The sequence below is a fragment of the Podarcis filfolensis genome, assembly GCF_964270895.1.
Source record: "Podarcis filfolensis genome assembly, chromosome: 13".
Classification (NCBI taxonomy): Eukaryota; Metazoa; Chordata; class Lepidosauria; order Squamata; family Lacertidae; genus Podarcis; species Podarcis filfolensis.
Window position 1 is genome coordinate 22,535,577 of NC_139615.1, and position 20,297 is coordinate 22,555,873.

Genomic DNA, 20,297 nt, shown 5'->3' on the forward strand with positions numbered 1-20,297 from the left:
GACTAATACAGTTCAGCATGCTTTTTATATAAAATAAGGTCTTGTTAGACAAACCTGACTGATTATTTTGACAAGATTACATGTTTGGCAAAGGTAACCATTAATTTACAGAGACCCAAGGGGTTTGCTTAGTACCTTACATGGCTTAGGTTCATAGGCAGCAGTAGCTAAAAATCACTCTTCAAATGGGTTAAAAATTAGTTTGTTCCCATCGTATTTTAATTTTCCTATGAACACCTGTGCAGCTTGCACAATTTTTACTTCTTTGAACCAGCATAGCTAGAACACCATATCTTCCCAGCCAGCAGAACAGCCATTTGGAGAACCCTTTCAATGGGAACACTTGCAGTACCCGTACTTTCTACTTTCCTTGGGCTTCTACCTTCCCCAGGACCAACCTCAACTCCAACTTACTGTTGGCCCTTCCTCACCTTTTCCATTTCATAACACTAAGAACAATGTTGGTAATTTGAGGCCAGCACAGGTAAAGAGTTGCAGATGCTGCAAAACTCAGGGCTGGAGCTTTGGTTTTTGAACCCACACAGAAAATGCTTCTAATTGTGAAAAGAGTCCCCTACCATGATACCTTGAATTTTGAACCCACATCAGTTTACAGTAGCTAGACTTCACATACAGCAGGTGTGCTAAACTTATGTATGGATTGTACTGCTTCAGACTGGTGCAGGCAGGTGCTCATGTGACTAAATGTTCATCCAAATACAATTCCCTGTGCTTTGAGAACTAGTTTCTGAGAATGCCTACCCTTCTTCCTGTCATGTCAAGTTTTCTGTGTGCAGGGAATGTTAGCGTGGAATAGCAGTCATGTAATCCGGACGCTACATATGATGATGACAGTGCCGTGTACAAACATGAAGCTGCCCAGTAATGTGAGAAGCACATGATTTCAACAGCAAAAGGAGTGAATGGGTTAGGATTGCCAAGCGTTCAGGGAGATAAACCACAGTCAGGGGAGGGTTCTGCACTTCTTACCCATTGACCACTTTTGCGGTTAAACTCAACATGTACACCTTTTCAAACATAACAAGAGCAGTTCCGTGTTAAAACACATGGACCATTCATCATGTCTAGTTTGTCAAATGGTACACCCCAGACACAGATTTACTACCGTACATATTCTTTTTCAAGAACTAAGTCTCATTTGTGCCTGCTTTGCATATTTGAAGCTGCTTTTCTGCCATTATATTTTACTTTAGTGGTTAGGTCAAAGCACAAGCTAGCACCAGCCTCATCAAAAAGTGGTTGTAAATAGAGACATTCATTCCAATCCAGGGGGTTGTAGAGCCACAGCTCTATAGTGGCAAGTTGGACAAAGGCATATATATCAGTGCTCTTGACATACATGGGGCTGATGAGGATTGGTAGGCCAGTATTTGAAAAGGTTGGGAGAAGAGGTTGTAGATAGCAGCCACTTTCAGTGTTCTGTGTGAAAGAATTCCTACGTTTCCTTACAAATCTCAAGAACTGCCTGGCCTGTGCACCATTCTGACATTACAAACATGTCTTCCATTATTACTGCTTATCTTTTGCATTTTTTCTGGTTCCCTATTAACGTTTGTTTTTGAAGCAGTATAGTCCACAAACATTTAGTTGGACTGAGGCCACCTTAGTATCATAATTATTATTTATTTCTATACTGCCCTTCATCTGAAGCTCACAGAGTGGTTTTGCACTTAGTTACTGTTGAAATCAATGTGAAAAGTTGGTTACGACTCCTGCTGATTTCAGTGGGAACTAAGTGCCACTAACTTAGTCTCTATACACCCAAGTGAGTTTACTAAATCTTTTTCATGTGGGCAGGAGAAGTGTGTGTGATTTCTATATGAGAGGCCCCAGGTTTAAATCCAGCACAAGACCTGTCAAAGAGAACAAGTTAGCTGAGCAACTCAAGTTACCAAAATCAGACCAAAGGTAGGCCATTTGTATCCAATAGAAGAGTCTGAATGAACAAAAACACCACATATTCAGCCACCTAACACAAAATATAGCACCAATTGTTAGAGATCAGTTCCTACAGTTCAGATTCCAAAATGTCACAGACATTGCAGAAGGGTGTTTGCAGACCTCCAACAAGTAATCTAAAAGAGAGGCAAAACACTCTTTCACAGCCCCTGTGTTTTTTTCACTTGACTTTTTCCTCGTACAGTAAGCCTGCAACTTAACCACATTTAACTTGTGTGCATTCAGCTTCACACGCTTGGTAATAATTTTTTTAAAAAAATTAAAGGGAGGCAGAAAGAGGGTAGGAATCTAGGAAAAAAGACTTTGGCAATTCCACCCACCATTGCACTCAAATGTGTTTTGACTATACGTGACTTTGGCTTTAAATGCGATCCCTGGAATGTAACCCCCACATAAGTTGTAGGCTTATTGTATTCATAACAATGTGGTAACATTACTGTGTGCAGAAACTTAGCATCTCAAAAACAAACAAAAGCAATCAAGGGAGGGGGAAAACTTCCCCAGGTGCAGCAGAATCATGATACAGCCCTCCTTAGATTCTGTGTCCTATGATTCTAAGTATTCTTACTTGTCAAAACTCTTTACATATTTTAAGAAAACAGCACACCAGGGAGATGACTTAAGTTAGAGCCCTTCTCCTCAGCATACTAGTTTTCTTTATGTGGGGGTATGCAAACACGCTACCCATCTGCAATCTAAAGTAGTACAGTCCTAGGAGAGCTGTATTATGTGAACCTCCATAACATTATGTATATTGCTGTATTATGCCTTTCCTTTCGGCTGGGGCTGCCTCTGAACTCCCTCTCTGGATGAAGGTGGTTTTGTGTCTTATAGTGATTCACCATGCAATCCAGACCCACCTTCTCCTTTTCCTCTTGGGCTAACCTGGACATGGTTTGGGGAGTGCATACTGTAGTTGCCTAGCAACTGCAGCCCAGATTCTCCCTTCCATCTCCCATCAAAATGATCAGAATACCAATTGGGCAAGAGATTGAAGCTGTGATCAGAGTTAGGGCACCAGGCAAATGTGTGGTTCAACACTGTCTGGAAACCACCCCACTCGGTCAGTGACTCCACTAAGTTTCCTCCTAGTCTGCACTTTAGTTTGGGTCAGCCCAGAGCTCATTGGTTTGGCCTTCCTTGCCTAATACACAACCATTTCACTACCAACCACATCAGCTTGGTCAAGAATCTCCAGTATTTTGCAGCCCAAAAAAATGGTGGAAAAGGCACTGGATGGGTACTGCCAGGGACAGGACAGAGCCATCCCAAGGTAGACTGCAGCCCATGTCTGGGTGTTCCTGTGGGATGGTAACAGAGCGGGGTGAATGGGACAGCCATCAGGAGTCTTGGTAGGAGCAGGTCATAGGACTGCTTGACACTAGTGCCCATTCATGCCCCATCTCCAAGGTTTGGTGGGGCTCAGACAGTTCTGTTCCCAGAGTTCCTGGGGTTTGAGTCCTGCCTTCCACGGCTGCCTGGGGAGAACAGCTTCCGGTGTAGACTCCACACCCAGTGCTGCAAAAGAAACAGATGGGTGAATGTCTAGATACAAAGAAAGACACCAAGCCTCTTAGTTTTTCTGGCTACCCAATACTCGACAAGTTTCTAGTCCTCATGAGCCAAATTTATACATGATTCTCTGCAACCCATCCTGGTCTAGTTAAATATAATGCATTATAAGCTCTGATAGGGACAACATAAAGGTCCTACTTCCCTGTAAAAATAAAACTTAGCATTTTGTAGCTTGATTTTTTAAGTATTTAAAGCACTTCAGCTAGATTATCTCCAGATTTGTTACAAGAACCCTGCAAGGTAGGTCAATATTATTTCCCACAATTCTCACAGGTGGGGGGATGAGGCTGATAAACAGCAGTCAACCAGTAAGTCCATGTTTGAGGCAAAGTTTAAATCAGTGACTTGCCAGATCACACTGTTAGCCATTAAATTATGCCAGCTCTGTAGGGATTAGATTAATTTTAAACAATTGTAGTAGCATTAAGACAACTGGATAGCCAGTGAGAACAGCACACAAGACAAAGAGAAGCTGCAGGATGGTGAAACACAGATAAACCTGGACAGTACAGTCATACATGTAACAGGGATGGAGTGAACTTGAGCAAGTAGTGTGCCTGGAAATAAAGGCTCAGAGAAAGACATGGGGGAGTGCCATGTGCTGCACTTTGGGAAAAAGGTGACAGTAGTTAGGTAAAGAGGTGGGAGGGGGTTGCACAAAGGCAGAGAAGTTTGGCAGGGGCTCTGTACCTGGCCGCCATGGCCTCAGAGTGGGGTCACTGGTTCGTCGGCAACGCCAGAGCTCTGGCAAATAAAGAAAACATATGAAAGCCATCAGGGATGGCGTGGTGAATCCTGGTGGGGAAGGGAGGGGGGCAAGGGTGGGACAGGAGGATTGCACTATCACACACACAAAAGCACACAAGACTTCTGCCCAGGTGCACACAGCCACTGGGTTACCAGACCTAACCCAGAACAGCATGCCCCTGACCCTTTTCACAGCAAGGAGAGATTTGGTAGAGCCCCACTGGCGCTCTTTCACATAAGATGCTTCCCAAACTTAGTGCCTATTTATACAATCGGCAGAATCAAGTGATAAAAGTGGGGGGGGGGGGCGGGGGGGAGTAATGAGCCTAGGGTGTGGATAACTTATTTCTATAGGAAGTTAGCATAAATGGGGCTGAACTCTTCCCGAGTGCGCTCATTTTGTCTGGATAAGGGGAACCATTTGAACATGCGGCTCTTTCCCTGCTGGCAGCCTGAACCAGTGCACTCCAGGAAGGGCTTTACCACATGATTCTCTCAATCGTATAAATGGACTCATGACAACAGACACCCTCGCTAAAGAGCCATTGGGTGTTGTGTACACTCACCGACTGGGGGTGCCCCAAAGCGGTGCTGCTGCCGGGCAACGATCCTCTTCCTTGCCTAGGTAGCTCTTGGTGGCTTGGGGAGGGTCCATCGGACTCAGACGTCTCGGCTAAGGGGAGCAGCAGAGAAAGGTAGGGGTGAGTGCAAATTTGAGCAGCAACGCTCTATGAGAAGGCAGGGAGAACAGCAGTGTGCACTCACCCCTTGGGATGGGCTTGACATCCAGGTCCCATTCCTCTTCCTCAAAGTGGCCGGGTAATGACAGCCCGGGAGGGGCCCCAGGACTAAGGCCGAGAGGGGCCAGGCGCTGGGCAGGGCAGGAGGATATGCTCATTGAGACAGACGGATGGGCAGCTGAAGAGAGGGAGAGAAAACCATCCAAGGCATTCTTAAAAACTGCTACAAGTGCTAGCAGTACCGTCGGCATTCTCCCATCTCACCAAACAGAAACATCTTTCTGGCCTTTCCCTATGCTAAGCATTAGGTACAGCATAGAATATTCAAAGGGCTATGCCCTACTTTCATCCTGTTCACACACATATTATGCACATGAGTTCATTTTCCATTTTTTTTCTCCACAAAGAGAGGATAGTGCTCAGTGAGGTTATGTGTTGATACCTGAGTTTTCTTCCAGCGGAGGCTGGCTCATTATCGCAAGTGGGGCACTGCCCCATGAATCTCAGCCTGCCCACCCCCACCTGTCTGCCGCCTGATAACCAGCCCAGGGAATTAGTGGCACAATCCACAAGCCATCAACGATCCTTTCTTTCCTTTTCATACAGAAAACAGATCTTCATTACAGTAAATGAGAGAAGCACCTCAGAGGAGTGGGGCAGGCCCTACTCTGATACCTGGGCAGGACCCTTCTCCACTTCTCCCTAGTTTGTTCAGGAATATTAACTGAAGTGCCCACGAGACCATCTGTCTACATGTGTCCATCTATACACCGAGATCTCCACCAGAGACACTTCTAAGGGCTCCCCTGCCAACTGAGGCACAGCAAGTGGCTGTCAGGGAAAGGGCTTTTTCAGTAGTGGCATCCTTGGTACTGAAATTCCCACCCCAGAGAAGCTTTTCTGCTGCTCATGCCAGTGTCATTCTGGCAGCACGCAGAGACCTTTTTATTTCCCCAGACGTCTAGTGCTGTTAATTCTTGCTGGACTGTTTTATTTGTGCTATACTGCTACATTTCTTGCCTTTAGCTTATTTAGATGTTGAGAATGTAATGTGTTTTAACCCTTTTTTATTGTAAACTACTCTGATCATTCTAACTACAGGAAGGCAGACAACATTTCATAATAAAATAAATAACCATTCCTCTTTGGAGAGCAGTCTGTGCTCTTGGCCCTTTAACTATTTTCACTGAGAGAGGAAGAAAGTGAGGAAGAAGATTAAGAGCTTGTTAAAGTGAAGTAACTGTCTGCACAAACATTGCCCTGATACAATTCTCATCCTGCTGGGACAATCTCTTAGGTAGCCACATACCCTGTCTCCATAGCAGTTGGGCTATAACATTTGTCCATTGATGCTTGACTTCAGCAGAGGCTGCCTGCAGTGTGTAGGCCTGTCGCCCTGGTCCACGTCCAAACCATAGCTCAAAGCGTAGCCCACTAGGCCCCACACTCTCTGTCAGCCCCATGGATGCTGTCTGTGGAAGAAAAAGAGAGAGGATAATGAAAAGTTAGGATAGGGCCACCTGCAACAAGAAGTAGAAAGTCTATGTTCAAGACTGACCTGGTTCAGACATAACATTAAGCCAAACCGTGACTTTCTGAGTACAGAGAGCGGTTGTGCCCGCCCTGTGGAATGCCCTCCTGTCAGATGTCAAGGAAATAATCAACTATCTGACTTTTAGAAGACATCCAAAAGCAGCCCAGTATAGGGAAGCTTTTAATGATGTTTTACTGTGGTTTTATAATTTGTTGGAAGCTGCCCACAGTGACTGGGGCAACCCAGTCAGATGGGTGGCATATAAATAACGTAGAAGTAGTAGTAGTAATAATAATAATAATAGCAGCAGCGTAATAATAATAATAATAATAGCAGCAGCGTATGGGTTTCCAGAAGGGAAACAGCTACTGCTGTGCTCCTCCTCTAGTCCCGCTGCACTGCTGTGAGCTAAGCAATGGTTAGGCTTAGCATGTTGTCTGAACCAAAGCTTCTGGCTTGTCTTGCTTCAGACAAACCATGGTTAATAATCTAGGCTTGTTCTTGGTGTATTATGTAATGCCAAACACCTGTCTTTGCTAAATTTAGCTTTCTTGAATTTTAATCCCATTCATTGTTGCACTGGCAGTTCCTTCCCGCTTTGTGCCCTATGCAAATCAGGGGTGGGGATGTATATTCCACCAAACAGGTCCAACAATTCCATCCCAAGTAACCATTATTCCATCCGTTTATGCTGCAGGAGCCTGTCTTGTGTGCCAGTGCCCTCCTTCCCAAACCACGCAGCTCACGACTCAAGGAAAGGAGCTCTCCATCGTAGACACACTTGCGCACCTGCAAGGCCTGTTTGCAGACGTAGCCGCCCTCGGGTCCCTTGCACTTGGTGAAGAGCAGCAGCCGCTCAAAGAGGAAGACATGCCGCTGGCACTTACGACGCCCACACACCACGGTGAGCTCACCACGCTGCAGCAGCGGCCCTTGTTCCGATAGTTTCATCTGCAAGGAAACAGGAGGCCTGATCAGGGTCATCTGGCTGAGGACTCTCCCCCCCCCCCCCGCCAACCGCCCCAATCGCAGAAGTGGTCAAAAGTGTCACTTGTCCAGTTTCCTCGTGTGTGTTCCCACTCAGTGTCCTGCACAGAGATCCCAGAGTGCAGCAAGGGCAAAACCTGGCCATGGGCAAGCACCGGAAGACGGGGATACCTGGTTTGAGTGAGGGACAGGCAGTAGGGGAGGGAGCAGCGCATGCACAGGGAAGCAGCAGGGAGGATGCAGCGCTGCATGCCAGGGGAGCGCCCATGCGCTCACCTCGCAGCCCCGGATCTGCTCTGCGGCCAGCAGGTCCCTGCCTCGCTGCTCCTGGGCCTCCAGCAGCTGCTGGGCCTCCTGCAGGGCTTGGCGGTCAGGCCCCCGCTCCAGCTCACATTCGCGCAGCAGCTCACCCAGGAAGCGCCGGTACCGCTCCAGCTGCTCCAGGGGCACACGCAACGTGTGCGCCGTTTGCCCGTCCTCACGCAGCTCTGCCGGGCTCTTCTGCACGGAGGAAGGGGAGAGAAAAGGCAGCTGAGCTGGGAGCAGGGCAACAAGATCTTCTGCAGAAGTGATGGAACTCAAGGCACTCAATCTCTTGCCCTTCCTTCACCCACCTGCCACAATACCCTGGACTCCTGGATGATGAGGGGTGGTGGGAGGCACCAAGCAGGGAGCCCCCAGGGGGATATCCCAGAGGAGGAAGGCTCCAAGCCTGGGAACTGGTGGTGGGACGCTGAGGAGAGGTCAGAGGGGGAAGCTTGGGAAGAGAGGCTGGATGCTGAAGGGGCAACAGGGTTTAGTGAACAGGAGGAACCTGTGACAGGGAGCAGTTCAGACTCCAAGGCTGAAGCATCCGAGGAGTCTCCCTCTCCGGCTGCGACAAACTTCCCTCCCCACTGGTCTCCAAAAACTCGCAGGATAATGATGAGGGCACAACAGAGACCAGAGGTGCACAGACACATTTTGAGACTGCTTGGGAAACATCTGGGAGAGGAGGAGCCCTAGGAGGGGGTGGAACACTGGGACCTTCAGTCCTGGCAACTGCTCTATAGAGGCAAGACCTGCGGGGAAGTGTACCAGATAAATGAAGTTTTCAAACAGGACAGGAAAATTGGCTTCCAGGTGGAGAGATCAAAATTAGAAACAGAATTGTTGGAACCCAATACTAAGAATTTGTCAAGAATGTATAACTTGCTGTTGAAATGGAATACACAGGATGAGATGGTTAAATCAGCTATGATTAAATGGGCACAAGACATTGGTCATGACATTATGTTTGCTGACTGGGAACAGTTATGGACTACCGGTATAAAGTTTACGGCATGTAATGCCTTAAGAGAGAACATTATGAAAATGATTTATAGGTGGTACATGACCCCAGTCAAGCTTGCAAAAATCTATCATACGCCCAATAATAAATGCTGGAAATGTAATGAAACTGAAGGTACTTTCTACCACCTTTGGTGGACGTGCCCAAGGATCAAGGCCTTCTGGGAAATGATCTATAATGAAATTAAGAAGGTCCTTAAGTGTACCTTTCATAAGAAACCAGAGGCCTTTCTCCTGGGCATGGTAGGCCAATTGGTGTCAAGGAAAGATAGGACGTTCTTTATGTATGCTACAACAGCAGCAAGAGTTCTTTTAGCAAAGTATTGGAAGACACAAGAACTACCCACACTGGAAGAGTGGCAGACGAAGGTGATAGACTATATGGGACTGGCCGAGATGACTGGCAGAATCCGTGACCAAGGAAAAGAGACGGTGGAAGAAGATTGGAAGAAATTTAAAGTTTATCTTAAGAACTGTTGTAAAATTAATGAGTGCTAAAATGTCATGGGTAATGTAAAACAGAATTGCAGTGACAAATAATTGGGTAAGAGAAAAAGGATTAAAGAAAGTGAATTATAAGTAATTGAAATTAGGGGTTGCTGGAAAAGTTTAAAACAGGGATGCAGAAAAGGGAGGTATGGGGAAGTCGTTGAAATAAGGTTTAAGAAAAAAAGGTTATGAAATTATACGTGTTTATATGTTTGTTTGTTTATGTATTGTCAGTTGTATTGTGTCTTAATATATGTTGGAAAATTAATAAAAATTTATATATATATAAAAAAAAGACCTGCGGGGAAGTGTTGCTGAGTTGTATGCAATTTCCTTGAACAAAGAGTTAACTTCACTGACAGCTGACTCTCTCTTTGCTCTGATCTGCATCTGACTCCAGCCTTGAAAACAGTCTCACCCAGAGTCAGAGAGAGACTGAAAGGTGCACAAAGTTTTCAAAACACCCATATACAGAGGCCAAGCTCCTCACAAATCAGATGGCTGCCTAGCTGAAGATCAAACTCCCGCTAAAGATTAGTGCCATGGAAGGATTTCCAATAAGTGGGTCAAAAGAATCTATTATAAGAGAAAGCTATTCTATCAGCAACCCACCCACACAAAGGTCAAAGTTAAAACTCGGTCCCCTGCGGCCACAGATCTTACCTTGCTGGTGGTTCGAAGCAAAGCCAGGGCAGCCTGGAACTTGTGGTGCTCTTTGGCATACGTGGCATAAAGTTGAAGCTTCTCTCCCTACAGGAGAGAGAGAGAGAGAGAGAGAGAGAGAGAGAGAGAGAGAGAGAGAGAGAGAGAGAAATCCCTCATTCATCCAACTGAGCAGGAGGTCAGACATCAGGCTGCTGCAATGAAACAATGTGAAATCTAGCTCATGTGAGGGGGATTATTCCTTCTCTTCCCCAACCCACCCCCATTTCCTTTAATGGGAAAATATGCCCCAGAGGCGAGCTCAAAGGACAGGATTGTTATCTCTCCTTCTTTTCCACTGGCCCTGTTGTTGCTTCTTTCAACAGAGGTCCAATAGGCATTAATTGGGCAATTAAATTCCCCATCATTTTATCTCTGTGCCAGGAAAGGCTTCAGCTCTACATTCCTATGTGCCAGAATGGTTAAAAAAAACAGGAGCAGAGCTAGTTTGGTTTTTAAGGTTGTTTTCATTCATCAAAAGAAGCAGACCTTCTGCAGCAGGCACAAAGGGAAGAAGGATTTTTCTGTAAGGGAACAACACCAGTGTGAAAGAACAAAATGATATTAGTTGGGGGGGGCACTCACATGTCGCAGGAAGCAGCCCCCAGCACGTGACGGGTGGTTCATGCACCCCTCCAACTCGCCAAGGAAGTAGTTGGTATGGAAAGCCAGCAACTGTTCCCGCAGGGCCCGGAGAGCACTGCCCAAGCACCTCAGTTCGGCCGGCCAGGCCTGTCCCCCAGGTTCTTGGGACAGAGAGAGGGGTTGGGCAAGGGCGGTCAGATACTCCCGCTCACACTCCAGCAGCTCAGCCAGAAGTTGCTGTTGGACCCTGAGAAGAAAGGGGGAGGTTGGAAAAGAATCACACACTCCTCCCCATGGCTCTGATACAAGGCCTATGTCTACTGGGATTGAGTTAAATGGATCTTATCCATTGTATGCTTTTTATCATTTTTACGTACACCACTAGAGTCTTTGGTAAATAAGCAGTGTGTGTGACACACACACACACACACACACACACACACACACACACACACCAGTTATTTACCAAACACTATGTGCATAGAAATGATAAAAAGTACACACATATATTTCTACATATACACAAACATGCACACAAAATAAAACACAATACCAGTACCAAGCTACTCAGCCCTCCCTGAACAATATAGGGTAGGCGGGTCCTGTGAAGTGAACAATGTTTGTGGGGTGTTGGTGGTGCAATACAGCTGGTGATATAGTGCTAGCAGATTGGCTAGTGTTGTTGCTGTTATTTTATTAAATTTATTGGTCGCTTTTTCTTTGCCAAAGGGATCTCAAAGCAACTTACAACCAAAACAAACAAACAAACATCCACATAGATACATTTTTTAAAACCCCATTAAAATACATTTAAATGCATTAAAAACACCCCACCCACTCCTAAGAGGCCACAGAAAGATGGAGGCCAAAGGCCTGGTTCAAGAGAAAAGCTTTTGCCTGGCACCTAAAGATATATAATGATAGCACCAGGCTAGCCTTCCTAGGGAGAAGATGGCAGATCAAATGGCAGACACATGAGGCCTAGCGCACAAGCAGCTTCTCTGTGCATTTTAATACATTTACGAAGAAAAGCTTGACCATACTAAACATTAATTCACGGGAAAAGAGGGTCAGAGTGCCATTTAGATTTTCTTGAGCTGGGCCTGGTTGCAAATCTAAGTTTGACAGGTTCAGACTACTATCTTCTCAACCCCAATCATACCCCTGGGGTAACACAAAGACCGTGGATGGAAAACCTCCTGCATGTACCCTCCGCTACTCACCCAAGGCAGCGCCTTCTTTCCGTGCGAGGTGTGGCCCCCCAAGGTGCTTCTGCAACGTGGGTCCCGCTACGGCTCAGCAGCACATGCTCACGGGGAGAACAGCTCCTATCTGCCAGCTCACGGCTGCTCACCTCCAGGCCGCGGATGTGCACGCTGGGGCGGCCAGGGTCACTCAAGGCCCGCAAAGCCAGCTGGGAGACGGGGGACAGAGATGATTTGGGGCTGCTGGGAAGGCCCTGCCTCTTCTTGCCACTCTCCAGGATGCCGCTTCGAGTGGGAGAACAGCAAGGGGAGGCCTTGGGGCTGGGGTGCGGCTGGAAGAGGGAGGTCAGGCTGCAAGAGGAGCCAAATCTGGACCCCAGGCCCCAGCCGTGCTTGGGTGAGGAGGAGGCACTGATGCTGCAGGCACGGGGCCGTGGGGCACAGCCAGCTTCTGGCATGAGCTGCATCCTCCCTGGGGACTTGGGGCTCTGCAGAGGTGTCCTCTCCAGTGATGCTCCCTCAGCCAACCCTTCGACAGGCCTCTTTGCTTCCCTTTTCTCTTCTACACAGTTGCCAGTAGATTCAAGATGGGCCTTGTTTTCCAGAGTTTGCTCCTGAGCCTGTGTAGAAGCGGGAGAGAAAGAAAAAAGTAGCGAAAGCTTGGCCAATCCCAGAAGGCTGCTCTCCGTTGACCTCACTGTTTCTTATATCGCCAGTGTACAAATTCCACTGTAATTTAAGATCTTTGAGAGCTCCTGAGTATGGCAGTCCCATTCTGTGCCCCCAAAATGTGGAAATGTCAGGGCAAGCAAACTCAGAAATCTCTCCAGCTGCATCTGATCTTCTTGGATACTCTGTGCAAAGTGGAAATACTATTAGTGGGTCAATCCTGCCACCCTCTAGAGCTGGCCCTGGTTGCCACTTTAAAGGCCCAAAGTCTTTAGCTTCTGCACAAGGAGAGGTGAAATTCTGAACATGAGATTTTATCATCACAGCATCTCTACAGTCTCGCCACACCTCTTACCACAGTTGGTATACCTATCCTATTTCTGCAACCCCTGCATTTCGTTCGCCATAATGCCTCTTCAGAGCCCCTTCAGACATGGTTCCTACATTTATCCCCTTCTTCCATCACCTGCCTGAGGACTGAGTCCTATAAAGCAATGATCTGTGAAGCTCCTCTCATCCCTTTCAACAATTCCCAGCAGGATCAGGACTCATGCTTCAGACTTGACTGTTTGTAGGTGCATTGTCCTTTTTTTAAAAAAAAAAGGCCTAGCATCTCTTCCTAACGTCATCTGCAGAATTTCTTCAGCTTGATTTTTATAGTTCAGTTCTAGGAACAGTAATAATGAGCTTCAGAGGTAAGGCCCAACTTGGCCAATGGTTAGGGATATCAGGAGTTGTAAGTGATGTCAGTGATGTCTTTAAGGCTCCTTCAGCTCAATTGCCAAACACTAAGAAAAAGAAGTGAAACTTCTCTTCGCTGGTACCAGCTCTGCCAAAGCCCTGAAGGCTGCAGCTTTCCCCACAAACACATAATGAGGGACTTTAGGAATTACCTGTGTGTTTTCCCGTTCCTGTTGCAGCACCTCCAGGCGCCGGTTGCTGAGTTGGACCAGGCCATGAAGGGCCTCGTCCACCTCTTGGTAGAGCCTGGTGGCAGCCACAGCCTCTGTACTACAGGGGAAAGGACACACACAGTTACTCTGAGCCTTGCGGTATGAAGCTGCTGCATGAAGCAAGGAAGGAAGAAACTGGCGTGGGCCAGGTTAACGCCAGTGAAGGCCGAACTGAACGTGACCCAATTACGGCCATTCTGGGGAACAATCCCCTCCCACTCAACTATTTTGCTTTATGTAACAGAAGGTTCTGTCTACTTCAATGGAAGATGCCAATGTGTACAAAAAGAGGGTTTGAGGAAAGTTTGGATAAAAATCTGTTGAAAATTCTTTACATGGGACATTCTCCCTGGGTGGAGAGGGACAGGAATTAGCCCTCACAGGCCAATGGCTGCATACTGCTGCAAGTCTTTTTACTGCTCCAGATCAGCTAAAATGTTGCTGCCTTCCCACCCCCGCATTGTGTTTCAGAGATCTTAGGAACAAACTACACTCTACATATATCAGGGGCTGTTTTTGACCCAATGGGCACATTTCAAATGTTGAGGGAGTGCTGGGAGGCACCAGTCACAAAATGGCTGCCATGGAGGGTGGGGTGTCATAGTGCAAAACAGATGCCATTGCGCAGCATAACATAAAGTTAGAGAGAGAGCCAAGAACAACTTCATGCTTACAATGGGAAATCAGCTATGTCTTGCTGGTCCTGGTGGTGCATATCACACAATATTGATTACACACACACACACACACACACAATGGAAATCAAGCTGCTAAGCTACCTTCCCTGCCACCCACTCACACACCAATTAAGCATCCCCTCCAGATACGTAAGCACATAACTGCAGGATTACTCCAACATGCAGGAAGGTTAATTGAACAGCAGTGAAGTGTATTATACAAAAGCTTTAAAAGCCATCCACAAGTGCTGTTGTTATTTTACATAACTCTGCTACAGAACAAATGGAAACAGGGGACAAAGGGAACTTTCTGCAATGATGCCCTGCAGCCCTGATCCTCACCTGCAGGGCCCCAGGGGGGGCAGCCGTGCCAGCAAGGCCCCCCCACGGCGCTGCAGTTCCAGCAGGCGCGGCTCTGAGAGGAGCTTCTGCATGGTCTCTTGGTGCAAGGTGATCTGGGCCGACAGTTCCTACAGGGGTGAAATCCTAGCAGTTAGGACAAGGCAAAAGGAATGGGTTGGGGGATAGTGGAATGGGAATTCTGACTTCAACGACAGAAAAGAAACTATGGCAACGTGGTAATGCTGCATACCAGCGCTGACATGACTATCATAATAACTAGCATAGAACAAAACAGCACAGCAACACAACCAGTCCTGACTCCTCCACCCAACATGTTTATTCAGAATTCATCCTGATATGTTTGCACCAAGCTAATACAGAGGTTAGATTGTATCCAGTCTTTATTGAGCATTCATGCTGATTTGTTTACGGAGCAGTTAGAGATACAGTCAAACCTCGGATCCTGAACACCTCCATTTTGGAATGTTTCGGCTTCCAAATGCAGAAAACCTGGAAGTAAATGTTCTGGTTTTCAAACGTTTTTCGGAACCCGACATCCGACACAGCTCCACTAAGTGCAGGAAGCTCCTGCAACCAATCGGAAGCCACGCCTCAGTTGTCAAACATTTTGGAAGCCAAACGGGCTTCCAGAACGGATTGCGTTCGACAACTGAGGTTTGACTGTACTAGCGAATAAATCACTAAAGTCATGCACATTCTGTGCTTTAAAAACAGGGGGGGGGGGCATTCAGATCCTCAGTAACCCAAATACTGCAGCAAAAACCCTGGTTTCTACAATGGCCAAATAATCAAGCAAATTTGTTGATATTCACCTTACTTTGAATAATTTTTACAGCCGCTGCTCATCAAAGGGAAGAGCAAAGAGATACACAAAGTGGTGAAACCTCACTTCCTGACCACTAGAAAACTTGGTCAGTTACCCCAACCCTCCACAGAAAACTAAGCAGCCTGCACTCTGAAGTGGTACAACCGAGATGTAGGTTTATTTAGTCACTGTCTTAATTTTTTCACCCTTATTACTGTAGCAGTACACAAGGGAGTATCTGCAAAAAGATTCCAGTCTTTTTTAGTATGCCAAGCTGGAGTTTCTCCATGCTATATGATTCTTTCTAGGACTAATGCAGAATACATGAATTACATACAGGCCTGAGGCCAACTGAACCAAAGTTCAGTCCCATCTTAGTGTCCCCAGCGGAATGGTTATGCTGATGCTTTCACAGTAGGTAAGGTTGCATTCCTATGCACACTTACCTGGGAGTAAGCCCCACTGTACTCAATCGGGCTTACTTCTGAGCAGACATGTCCGTATCTTATTTAAGACTGTAAGTCGTAACAACTATAGAACCACAAGTGAACCAGAGAAACGTACAAGTCCATAAACAGAAGTATCACACATCACAAAAACAAATCAATTACTTGCTATGTTCCTGCACCCTCATAGTCTCTGGAGAACCACCACATGAGTTTACCTCTTGACTTGACGCTGTTCCCACTGCTTCAAGGTGGGCACTGGCCTCGCACACAGCCTGTAGGACACTACGACAGAGTGACTGCAGTTGCTCAAGAGCCTGTGCAGAGAGAAGAGGTGGGGCAGAGGAAGATAAGTACCACAGAAGTGCCGAGCTGGAATATACAGGAAGGTCACCCAGAGAAAATGCCTTGTGAGAGAAGGAGGAGTCACAGTGGCCCGTTGTCATTTGTGGCTAGTGGTCTGTGGGCCCACACGAGACCCAAGTTAACACAGAGTCTGGATGCAGCTGGAGTGGGGTGAGAAGGTTCAAGGATATGCTGAAAGTCAGTAAGGAAAAGGCTACCTGTGGACACCGCGCCAAAATTTGTGGGTGCCCAGCTCCTTCATGGGAAATTTTGTGGGTGCTGTGGCATCCAGGGAGCTGGCGCCTATGACATTAACCATATACCACTAGGAAGGAAAGGCAGGGGGATTCTGTGCAGGGCTGCAGGGAGGCTGCCTTGGTTCCATGGATGAACCACGTGCAGAAGCACACAAGGTCCATTTCCTTGTTAATCTCTCTTACCTGGTGTTCCTCAACCCATTTGCGTGCTGAGTAGTTCAGGGTCCCTCCTAGTGTCGGAGTCAGCTGGTCCAAAGCCACATAATGTGGCAGTTCAGGAAGAGAGAGAACTCTGACCTCCTGTGGGCAAAGGAGTCTATTAGGTCAGAGGCAATCCTGCCTCCTTGCATCAGTGCCTAACCCCAGTCCCTTCACCACCCATCTTCTGCTCCAGTCGTGAACCCTAGGTTCAAGTTAGGCCCAAACTAACATTAGAGAAGAGAGGGGCAGTCCTTAGCTATTTATAATTATCACACGCACACATATTATATTTATATACACGCACACATCTTGGAAGTACAGTTATGAATGACAAAGTACAAATTATGTTGTCTCTTTCAGTGTTCTCTCTGCAGTATTTTGTCATGTTTATATTCCACTATTTTTATTCTGCATATAGAGTGCTGGCTGGGGCTTAGGAGGCCTGGATTAAAATCCAATAACATCCAACTTGTTCTTCAAGATGAGGCTCTACTCATTGTTCCCATGAGCATTCCTGGTACAGGGGCATGCAACAGGGCCTTCTCTGTGGTGACACCCCAACACTAGAATGCTCTCCATTTGGCGGTACATTTTTCCTCCTTCCTTTATACATTGAGACACTAGCCGAAGATGCTTCTGCTAGGCTTTTACAAAACGAGTAAAGTTGCTTCAATACCTAACAACTACAGGTAAGGTTTTTTGTGTTTTAATGGTTCTGATATTTTTAAATCATATTTGGCTATCTGTTATGCTTTATTTATTGGAAGTACTTTTTTATTGTGCATTGCACTGGGATCCCTTGGGAAGAAAGGTGATTCAGAAATGCAGTCAATAAGTGACCTTCCCCCCTTAGCCATGAAGTTCACTGGGTGACCTTGGGCCAGTCACGGTCTCTCAGCATAAGCTACCTTACAGGGTTGTTGTGATGGTAAAATGGGAAGAGAGGGGGCTATGTACACTACCTTGAGCACCTTGGAAGAAAAAGTGGTATATAAACAATAATAAATAGGAGAACTTACCGCAGCAGGTTCCAAAGCCAGCTCCTCTTCATGGGGTACAAAACGGTCATCAGGTGGCAATATCACTAGCAGCTGACGGATGGGGGCTGGAGAACTCTCCTAAAAAGATAAAGGATTTTGCTTTATGGAGGCGTATTTGCATAAGGCTTTCATAAAGTAGGAAGAAAAGATGGGAGGTGGTTCTGAGATACAGGCAGAGGGAGAAAAAGTTGTGGATTGGGGAAGAGGAGGGGGCCTTGGACATAGGGCATAGCCACAGGAGCTGCAATGTTCTGTGGTATGCAAGAGGCAACAAGGGGTCACAGAAAGGGCTTCTTAGTAGTGGCTCTCAGACAACGAAATGGAAAAGCCAAAGCTTTACCGTATTGCTACCCCATCCCTCCTCTGGGTGGGATAGAAATTTAATTAATAAATTAATATATTCTCAAAAGGGTGGAAAACTTTGTTGTTGTTTTAATCCAGTACAGTGGTACCTCAGGTTAAGTACTTAATTCGTTCCGGAGGTCCGTTCTTAACCTGAAACTGTTCTTAACCTGAAGCACCACTTTAGCAAATGGGGCCTCCTGCTGCTGCCGCACCGCTGGAGCACAATTTCTGTTCTCATCCTGAAGCAAAGTTCTTAACCTGAAGCAATATTTCTGGGTTAGCGGAGTCTGTAACCTGAAGCGTATGTAACCTGAAGTGTATGTAACCTCAGGTACCACTGTACCTTTTTGATGTCCAGGGCAGAAGAGTTGGTGATCACTTTTCATTATGTAATCGTAATCATCACCATGATCATTATTGTTATTATGCCATTATACATACCTATCCTAAATATGGAAGGCTGTGACAGTGAGCACCTTCTCCTCCCCCCCCCCCTTTACATTCTGAATATACTGCCATAGTAAATTATTGCTGCATCAGCAAAACCCACAGCCTGTCTCCTGAGGAACAGGAGCAGAAAACACGAGGACACAGATACAGAGCTCCTACAGTCGAGTCAGGAAGATACCTGGAATGTCCTAATGGCCGGCAGCAGCACAGGGGCCTGGAGGGCCCAGTCATCCACCTGGCTCAGGTCCAACAGTAGTGTCAACCCACGGGCCTTCAGCTCTTGCCTGGAACAATTGTGGAGAGAAAAGGGGGAAATGGAGCTGCAAAGTCATCAAAGGGGCAGCAAAGTCAGTGTACAAAAGCTGGTCAGCATATTTCACTTGTGAAGGGCTTCATGGAAGCATAAGGCTTAGATTATCCTCACAATAACCCCACTCTAGGCCACAGTTGTACAGATGAGAAAACTGAAGAAATTTCTGTGTATATATATATATATATTTCTGTGTACTATCATTAGTACACACAAGGCACAGGAGGAAATTCTTTGTTGTTAACAATTCCAAATTAAGAAGTAGAGAACTGACAGCAACTGTGCACTGAATGGTACTAATTAACATCATGGTGTTCAAAGCGCTCCACATACATTATATCAGCACAGTTTACTGGCCCTTATAAGGTAGGCCTGCATTATTATCTCCACAGATGAAGAGAGGGCGGTGGGATCTAGTGGCTTATTTAAAGCAGGGATGGGGAATCCGAGGTCCTCTGAATGCAAGCTGGGGCCGACGGGAGTCAGGAGTCAAAGAGCAACAGGAAGGCCACAGGTTCCCCATCCCTGGCTTAAAGCCATGAAATGAATTCATGGCAAGATATGAACTGAGGGTTTTTTTTCCAGCTCACTGCTCATGCCCTTAACCATGATGCCACATTAGCTCATGAAAACATTCGCACTAGGTGCAAACAATGCCTCAAAGGCACTTTTTAGCATCATGTGTCAAAGCAGCTTTAAGTTACAAATTTAAGCCAATTTGACTGTTAATGGCTTTCCAAAGCGGTTTCTGTTAGCTTGCTATTTTATGACGATGCTGAGGAGAATTTATTGAATTTTCAACCTTTCTTGATGAATTTATTTTATTTTTCTTTGGAAAGAAATCCTGACAATCAGCCTCACTCGAAGACTATTTACATCTTTGTTAGCACAGCTGTTTACTCAAGCCGACACACTTTATCTCCTGCTGGGTCACCTTGGGAGGAGCTGCATCTTGAGGTAAAAGTTTACCTGAGAAGGGAGTACAGGTATCTCATGGTATTGACTAGATCCGTTTGTCCTGGTGGCAGCTCATCCCGAAGAGGCTGAGGCACCACAATCAGCAAGGGTCGTCCTGACCTGTCCATTCCTCCTATAGAGAGAGCATCAGAAGAAAAACATGAGGTACACTTGTCCTGGAACCTGGGAAAGCTCCCAGTCCTGATTCAAACGAACGAGCAGGTAGCCACTCAAAATCCAAATTTCATTGACTCCAAACTTCCTTTTCTTGTGTTGCCACCCAACCCTAGCTGCTCAGCTTCTGGGAAACAGCAAACAGCAGTAAAAAAAAATAGGGTTGCAGCTTCAAGAACCTGTCAAGAAAGTTGAGGGGCAAAAAAAGCATTTGGGCCCACTGCTTCAAGGCAAGCAGGAACTTGGAGTGAGGTTTGACAGAGTCTTTCTTCTTAACAGCCACTTTTTTCACTGGGAATAGCAAGGGATAGAAGCCTTTAAAACCACTACTCTAAAGTGCACAGTTTTAAATGAAGACCTCAGCAAGCATTTGAGGATATGGGGAAGCATACGTTCTGATGCTTCCTGAACCCTTTTGATGCCAATTGAACA

At 46.4% G+C, this 20,297-nt stretch overlaps 1 protein-coding gene across 4 annotated transcripts in view; it reads right to left on the reverse strand.

The window, feature by feature from the left end:
- Positions 1 to 6: 6 nt before the first annotated feature.
- Positions 7 to 20,297, reverse strand: part of ARHGEF40 (Rho guanine nucleotide exchange factor 40) — a 40,153-nt gene continuing 19,862 nt past the window's right edge. Inside the window, exons 4-20 of one of the 4 annotated variants that reach the window (XR_014540965.1) lie at positions 19,704 to 19,824; positions 18,603 to 18,708; positions 17,609 to 17,707; positions 16,572 to 16,688; positions 16,005 to 16,103; positions 14,515 to 14,642; positions 13,436 to 13,553; positions 11,892 to 12,493; positions 10,669 to 10,915; positions 10,045 to 10,131; positions 7,974 to 8,064; positions 7,366 to 7,527; positions 6,352 to 6,514; positions 5,068 to 5,220; positions 4,869 to 4,975; positions 4,246 to 4,299; positions 7 to 3,498 (exon numbers count right to left, since the gene is read on the reverse strand). Coding sequence is in view for 2 of the 4 variants with exons in the window: in XM_083582183.1 (XP_083438309.1) it covers positions 3,403 to 3,498; positions 4,869 to 4,975; positions 5,068 to 5,220; positions 6,352 to 6,514; positions 7,366 to 7,527; positions 7,840 to 8,064; positions 10,045 to 10,131; positions 10,669 to 10,915; positions 11,892 to 12,493; positions 13,436 to 13,553; positions 14,515 to 14,642; positions 16,005 to 16,103; positions 16,572 to 16,688; positions 17,609 to 17,707; positions 18,603 to 18,708; positions 19,704 to 19,824 (2,630 nt within the window). In the remaining 2 variants the exon portion in view is untranslated. Of the gene's footprint in view, positions 3,499 to 4,245; positions 4,300 to 4,868; positions 4,976 to 5,067; positions 5,221 to 6,351; positions 6,515 to 7,365; positions 7,528 to 7,839; positions 8,065 to 10,044; positions 10,132 to 10,668; positions 10,916 to 11,891; positions 12,494 to 13,435; positions 13,554 to 14,514; positions 14,643 to 16,004; positions 16,104 to 16,571; positions 16,689 to 17,608; positions 17,708 to 18,602; positions 18,709 to 19,703; positions 19,825 to 20,297 lie in introns of all 4 variants that reach the window. The other 3 variants (XM_083582184.1, XR_014540964.1, XM_083582183.1) reach the window with 3 other exon arrangements.